The sequence below is a fragment of the Octodon degus genome, unplaced genomic scaffold (genome assembly GCF_000260255.1).
Source record: "Octodon degus isolate 3935 unplaced genomic scaffold, OctDeg1.0 scaffold00142, whole genome shotgun sequence".
NCBI classification, from domain to species: domain Eukaryota; kingdom Metazoa; phylum Chordata; class Mammalia; order Rodentia; family Octodontidae; genus Octodon; species Octodon degus.
The window spans coordinates 4421936-4429955 of NW_004524718.1; the positions used below are offsets into that span (position 1 = coordinate 4421936).

Here is an 8020-nt window from a genome sequence, read left to right on the forward strand (position 1 = left end):
CTGTAACATGAGACACCAGGATACCTGGAAGCAACAGGTGACTAACAAAGGTCACAGTGTAGGTGAGGCTAGCGCTTTGTGGCCACAAAGGGAAAGGAAAAACAGACTGAAGGCCTAGGGCAGCAGCCTAACTTGCTGGCTCAGCAAATGCTTTTCCCTATTATATTTCGGAAGAGAACAGGACTTGGAGGCCTTCTCTACCCTTTGCACTTCCTCCCGCCCCCGACTGTACCATTAAATCCTAAATACTGGGGTGACTAAAACCATAGGAAATAGATTTGCAATTGTTGAAACCCTTTCCTCCACTTTATGCATGGCAGGACTTGGTGCTTTCTTTTAACTTAACAATAGCCACAATTCAGGGGCTCCTCCGCTTGCAGGAGACAGCCCCGGACTTTGGACTATAGTTGAGTGGTGAAGTAAACAACAGGACTATAAATATCAGCGTTTCTCCTTGGGCCTTTGTGGAGCTGCCCCTGCAAAGCAAAGCGAGAGGAATCAAGCCGGTCTGAGGGAGTCGTGTAAGTGGGAATTTTGTTTTCCAATTGTTGATTGTTTTGGAGTTTGGTAAATATTTTTTGAATGTGACAGAAGATATTTTCCCCTTTCAATAGACTTAGAAAGAAGTTAAGGAAATAAAAATAATAAGGAAAAGAACAGAAGACTGAGCTCGGGTGTGGTGGGGAGAGCCTTGGTGGGCGCAGCTGACTTTTATGCTGGAGTCTGTCCTGCGCTCCGGCCGGCTCAGCACAGCACAGCAGGAGAATCCAGTGCGTTGGCTCTGCGGGACTCTGATGTTCCGCAGGCAATGTTATGTCAGCAAACTTAAGTACTGCCTGCTGACACGCAGAGTGAGGACACACTGAGAAAAAGCCTCGTGGATTTGTAGAGACTGAAATCCGCTCATTCTACAGTGCTGTGGAAATATCTAGTAATATTGCGAGCAGTTTCAGAAAAACAAGTGGTGGGGTGGTGCAGGCGCTGCGCACACTGGCACCCTTTCGGGAATTAGAATCCATGAAATCCACGTCAGAATGGGCCGGGCTGTGATTAAACAGAAAATTTCGCATTTTAAGAGCAGAACTGGTCCTCAGGGGATTAAGAAGCCTTCAGGTGCTGGCTTGAAGCCCAGAGAAGATAAAGTCTCTGCGGAGGCTGCATTTTAGTGGGGAATTAAAAACAGATGTGGGTCTGTCTGTGGTCTGCTAGTCTAAGTTTTGTCATTGAAAAGCTATGAGATTAGTGAAAGTTACAACTGCTTTGCAATTGTTATTGAATCAGTTCTTGTAAATCCAGTGTTATTATTTATCCTCTTTATTTTTATATAGCTGTTTGACAACTATAATTAAAGCCAAAAGCTTATTATGTAACAATTACTGTGAGCAAATAAAGCCGAACAGCCTATTGATTACAACAGCAGAAGAAAATCTGAGTTTGAGAATTCTTTCATCCATTACCCATGGTTTATTTTTCCAGTAGAAACCTAATTGAGGGAAATAGTTTTTTTATTTGTATTTGTTCTTTAGCCACCTGAAACTATGTCGTCAAGGCAAAGTTAAAGTATTACTGTCTTTATGATAAACATTCTGTAATTACTGAATTAATTTTTATAGCAAAAGAAATCAAATGCAAGAGCTTGTGTAAATTTATGTTTTAGAAAATGGACACACTGTTAAGAAATAAAGCAGGTTAAATTATTCTGATATTCTCTTTTCCATCCTAGGGCCTAAAGTTGGTTGCCATAGTTATTACAGGGTGACCGATCTAAAAGCTGTCAGTATGTTGCACAGTAGCCAAGAGGTTGATTTGAACCTACCAATTGAGTTGAATCCAGTTTCTCTGGTTTATGGCGCATGTGATCATAGATGTTTAAACTTGCCCTTAGCCGTAGCTTCCTCAGCTACAGAGGGGGAAAGAGTTAGCTGACATGAATACAAACTGCCTGTATGTGGTTCTGTAAGTGCTAACTACAGTAAGGACAATTGTGCTCTCAGGGCAAATAGCATCCTCAAGAAATTCCCCAGATTTAGTGGATGCATAGCTCTTGGAAAATCAGATTTTTTTCAGTGTTAGGGATCAAGCTTAAGGCCTTGTTCAACCTAGGCCACAACTCTACCACTGAACTATATTTTCAGTCCTACATATTACAATATTTAAAATATTATAATAGTGGAGATGGATTGAATTATCACCTCTCTCCTCTTTGTGTCTATCCCTCTCTTTCTTGGGTGGGGGGTGAGGCTCTTAGCAAGTTTCCTCTATAGGTAGATATTTTTGAGTTGTTAATGAACACAAAAGTTAAACAGATTTAAAGCAATTATATCCGCTGGAGGCAGGGGTTAGCTTTCTACCCATCTTGAATTCTGGGCTCCTTTCAGGTAACTTCCTGTTAGCAACTCCCGTCCAAAGAAAAGCTTTTGTTTTTTTTTGAAAAATATCCGATCAGTGCCTAAAAATATGCTGACTTCTTCGTTTTGGAGTCTGTCCCTGCTCTTTTTCCATAGACTCCTCCATCAAAATGAGCCTGAGTTACTTGGGTGGAATTTTTCTTTGCTCGTCTTGCTGAGTGGGACCCTGTCATCATCACCTCTTTAAATGCATTAAAAAAAAAATCAGTCTGCTGAGACAGCTGGCCTTAGTTTGGGGGATTTTTCTGGTCAGGGATTTAACATTTTAATTTATCTGCTCAAAAAGGGAACCTATGTGCATGAAGATGCGGCCCAGTTTCAGGAGCTTCCTGAAAGAAGTAGTAGCCATGATAGGTTGAATATAGACTTGCAGAGTCTTGAGTGATATGAGAGACAACTCCTCCTGGTCAGGTTCCGCCCACCTCGATGATATTATCATGGGCATGGAAGTAATGACATGACAGAAAATCTTATATTTTGAGAGGTTAAATTCTAATATTGGGAGCATATAGCTAAGCTTTAAGGCATGGGAAGCAAAAGGGAGCCAGAGCCAAGGTGTTTCTTCACATGGGAGGTTTGAGTTTGAAGTACTAAAGCCCTGACAAGAGCAACACTCAGGGGCTGGGGAGATGGCTCAGTAGAATAACTGCTTGCCTGGCAAACTTAAGGGCCTGAGTTCAATCCGCGGTTCCGCAAAAAATAAATAAATAAAAAATAAAAAGCAACACTCGCTTTGATAAACTGCCCTCAAGGCCATCCCTTGTCTTCTTGAGATCTTTCCGTGTTGGCTTTTATCATTTCTGTGCAGAATTTCCTACTTTCCCATTATTTTACTTCCTTAGACTCTGAGAGAGCAGAAGCAGTCGGAACTTCATATGTTGCGAATCAAGTCAGATTGTGTTTGCAGAATGTTGTATGACTATATAAACAGCAGTCGTAACGTTTAAAAGGAGGTATACATTCTGGTGAAGCCCATGGCTGGCTGACAAGGCCAATTCCCACAGCATGCTTCCTGCAGTGCGTTGCTAAGCCACATAATGCTGTGACCCCTTCCCCTCCTCTGCCTGATAACTTGCTCTTTCTAGGAAGTTGTGTGCTCATTACAATGGCACACTGGGCCCAACAAAATGAAGACAACATGTATGGGCTACATATTAAAAGAAGTAGAATTATTATCTACTGAGTCTGTAGAAATTCATTTCTGACTATGAAGCTATCCATGAAGGCTACTAGTCTACTCTTTTACAGGACAATCCCAGGAATGTGGCGGAGTCTGGGGCTTGCCCTGGCTCTCTGTCTCCTCCCTGGTGGAGGAACAGAGAGCCAGGGCCACCGCTCCCATTGTAAGCAGCCCCCAGCTTGGAGCATAAGAGATCAAAATCCCATGCTGAACACCACCGGCACAGTGGCTGTGGTTGCGCTTTTACAAGCCAGCTGATCCCTGTGCATTATGCAGGCATCCAGGTAAGGCGGTCTTTCTGTAGCTCATAATATATTTGAGGAAAAGCTATTGAATACATATACATATGTGTACATAAACCACAAATGGAAACAATATACTTGTTAAGCCGCATTTTGAGAAAAACTGTTATTTGAACAGAATCAATTAGAAAAGACCAAGTGAATATATATCAAAATGTTTATGGGTGCTTTCTTGTGCTTATGAACAGGTTTTTGGGTGGGTTTTTTTTTGCATTTTAGGGAAGGGTCTACAGGGTGTTGAGGGTCTCACTAGTAGATCAGACTCACAGTGATCCCCGTTTACAGCTTTGCAAGGCTGGGATTACAGGAGTGGACCATCATGCCCAGTCTCATTCCATCTCAGGGTGCCCTGGGGGGTGAGGCTGGCATGGCAGGCCCAGGGATCGAAACCCAGCCCCTGTGCCTGCTTGCAAAGCACCTATATTTTAAACTTTGTACTAAATATGTATTATTTGTGTGATGAAAATGTTTTAAAATATACTCCTGCAAATGTGACAGCTGTATGAAGAGGGTGTTTTTGTTTTTTTTTTTTTTTTTCCTTGCAGAACCAGGGATGGAACTCAGGCCCTTGTGCTTGCCAGGGAAGTGCTTATTCCACTGAGCCATCTCCCTGGCCGAGCATTTTTTTTTTTTAATTTTAATTTTTTATTTTTGTCAGAGTAACATGCAAACTATTCTTGCAATCAAAGGTGTTGGGTCATTTAATAAACATATATCAAAAATACTTGTTGGATTATTCACCAGATTTTCAACATTGGTTAAATTCTGTAAGACAAATTTCAAAAATAGATATCAGAAGATTAATTGGAGGACTAAATGGGCTAATGTTTGTGGAAACATTTTTTATAAGATTTTAAGTGAGGACAAAATTAAATCTAAAAAAAAAAAAAGAGAGAGTTTCAGAATCTTATCCCTACAAAGAACAAATACAGATCAGTACAAAATAATGACTTTCACAGGGAGAGAAAACAATGTTAAGGGAGAAAAGGCCTCTAAGCAAATTAAATGAGATCATTCATCTTATGTATTTCTCCCCCAAACACCTTAGACTTGAAGACCTGCGCATAAAACTGGATAAAGAAGGCTACTCTAACATTTCCTACATTATTGTTAATCATCAAGGAATTGAGTCTCAGTCAAAATACCTACATCTTAAAAAGCAAGTTTCAGACCAAATATCTGTTTATCAACAAGAACAAAACCATCCAGATGTGTGGACGCTCTTAAATGGAAATAAAGATGACTTCTTCATCTATGACAGGTATGTACCCATCCCCTCTCAAATTAGATACATGTCTTGTATTTATTTACTTTCATCGCATATAATAATCTTTGTTATTGGGAAGTGAAATGCCACATTCACTCTTCATCTCATATAATCCTTCCTTAACATTTAGAAGTAGTAACTAGGAGTTGAAAAAGAATTAATATTATGAACACATGCCAACTCCCTGCAAGGAATGTCATCATATGCACTGCAAACATGCACTAATGCAAAAATGAAAATTGGACAAAACAAAACTAGTTCTAAAAATATTTTCACCATTTGAAAAGAACGTTGACTCTGTATTCTGTATTCTCAACTCTGTATTCTGCTGTTCTCCCATGTCTTTCCTTTTCTTTGTCCTTCTTTATTTTCCCTCTGCATCCTTTCTAGTTATTCCACACAAATCTGTATTCATAAGGCCCCTTAGGTCTCCTTCTTTCTCACTTCATATTCTGCATGAGCAGTCGCTTTTGTTCTTTGACTACAAAGCTATGATCTGAGAGTCCTAAATCTGAAGCTCAAACACAGTGACCTGGTGTCTGCTTCACAGATACCTTCACAAGCATCTTAATTTCGATCGTTCAGGTCCTGACCCATTTTCTCCCAGAGTCTTCGCCCATGTTAACCTTTGTGTGTTATATAAGACAGTCTTTTGGGAGAAAGATGCAGCCAAGCAGTAACAGCGTTTCGCTGTCATGTCCCCAGTCATTCTCTGTTGTAGACATCATGGACCCCATCGTATGTGGTTGCCTTGCTGCTGTCAGGGTTTTAGGATGCTGTGAACAGGCATATGTGAGTGACTCTCATCACGCCTTCCTCTTGGGTCACTCACCAACTTCCATGGATCTTAAATCCTCAATACAGCTATCTTGTCTTCATAATCAGTATCTTGTTACTCTCTTCTTATTGCTCCTCTAGGATTTTGCAACAACTATTTTTTTTTCTTTCTTGTTTTATATTTAATAGTAAAGGATTTAAAATCAGACACTTGGGGCTGGGAAGATAGCTCAGTGGCATAAGTGACTACTTGGCAAGCACAAGGTCCTGAGTTCGATCCTCAGTACAAAAACTAACTGTTGTTGCTTTATTACCCAATACTCAATTTAAAAAATAAGCCCATTGGGGCCGGGGAGATGGCTCAGTGGAATAAGTGCTTCCCTGGCAAGCGCAAGGGCCTGAGCTCAATCCCCAGTTCTGAAAAAAAAAAAAAAAAAAAAAAAAAAGCCCATTGAAGGGCTTGGTTTCTAAAGCTTTAAAATGACTGTCTTGAAGGTAAGGTATGTAAAAGTGTTTACCATTCCAGTAGCTAAAGGACATGAAGTATGCGTCTCTGTCCCACCAGGTAAATTGACATTCTGGTTATATAAATAAAAAGATTCATTTGCACTTCACCTATAATTCTAATATAAGTATTGTTCAGATGAGAAACCTCACTTTGAAGACATTTGTTTATGCTGAGTTTATAACTTTAAGGCTAACTACTTGCATTTCAAAATGCTAAAGTATGTGTTAGGGTTGTGTCAGCTTGAGAAGTTTAGAAGTGTAAGCAATTCAGCAGGAAGCCACTAAACAGTTCATTTTGTAAAATCCTCATCCTGAGCAAGAAAGCACAGAGATGGCATGAGTGCTATAGCCAGGCACGGGCCAGCCTGATCATAGCATAGAGGAAGAAAAAGGACTTGCTTGTCCTCTGCCCATTTTCGCCCTTGCTGCTTTTGCTGTCTGCTGCCACCCTGAACTGTTGCCCTTCACCATTCCACCCTGTCTTGGAGCCAGCTGATGATGGACTAGAAGTTCTGCAAACTATGAACTAAATAGACCTTTCCTTAATTTGGGGTGTCTGGTATTTTTTCTCAGTAATGAGAGAAAAGTCACTAAGACAGCATGTTAACCATTTAAGTATGCTCTGCATGAAGGTGTTTCTTGATTCTGTGAACAAATATTTATATTTCAAGAGAACTTCCCTGCATGTGTGTCTTTTCTCATTTCTGAGACAAAATGCCCAACACTCCAAATTAATGGAGAAAAGGGTTATTTTAATGTGGGGAGAAGCTGAGCTGGAAGTGGACCACATGTTGGGGGCTAGAGCAAGGCCAGCCCTGCGAGCGCAGAGCACGGAGGTGAGCCTTGTAAATGAGCAGGGCTAGCGCAGAGCCAGCCCAGCACGTGTCTGGCCCATGTGAACTGCAGCAAGAGAGCTCCAAGAATGTTTTTCTCTCAGTGTTTTCAGTGAAACACTGAGACCTTGCACTTCAACTCCATCCCCCCTCCCTTTTACTGTGTATAAATAAAGACACAGACCATGCTGGGCTGTCACTGTCTCTACATCAGAGAGGTTTCATTATGTATCTAGTTTTTTCTTAATCTCCTATCGTCTTCTTTCAGGATGCTCCTGGCTGCATGGGTTGGAGCATTTCAGCTTAGTATTTGTTTTTTTGATACAGGGTCTCACTACATAGTCGAGACTCCTGTCTCAGCTTCCCCATCACTGGGATTGTAGCTGTGTGCCACCACACCCAGTTTCAGGGCCAGCATGGCATGCAATAGAAGGGATCAAACTTGGGTCCTTGCGCTTGCCAGGCATCTGCTTAGACCACAAGCTATCTCCCTGCCCTCAGCTCAGTTAGTAGAGGTTTCAGTCCATAATTGGGTGGCTCCAGGGTAGGGTGGCATGGCAGAAAAGAAATATTTCATAACATGAAGAAGTTAAAGCAGCAAAATAGCAAGTTACAAGAAACTACAGCAGCCCTCTTTCTGCCCCATTAATTGTGTCCAAACTACCCTTCCCTAGCCTTGCCCAGGGAGGGCCTTCCCATTATCCATTCCCAGAACTAGGTCAAACCAATCACTGTGCTGATATATA

At 41.2% G+C, this 8020-nt stretch overlaps 1 protein-coding gene across 1 annotated transcript in view; it reads left to right on the forward strand.

The window, feature by feature from the left end:
• The first annotated feature begins 378 nt into the window (after window positions 1–378).
• The window catches only part of Selenop (selenoprotein P), a 21003-nt gene continuing 13361 nt past the window's right edge, over window positions 379–8020 (forward strand). The window contains exons 1-3 of the mRNA XM_004641809.2: window positions 379–521; window positions 3657–3872; window positions 4939–5151. Coding sequence (XP_004641866.2) covers window positions 3670–3872; window positions 4939–5151 — 416 coding nt within the window. The 5' untranslated portion in view covers window positions 379–521; window positions 3657–3669. The remainder of the gene's footprint in view (window positions 522–3656; window positions 3873–4938; window positions 5152–8020) is intronic.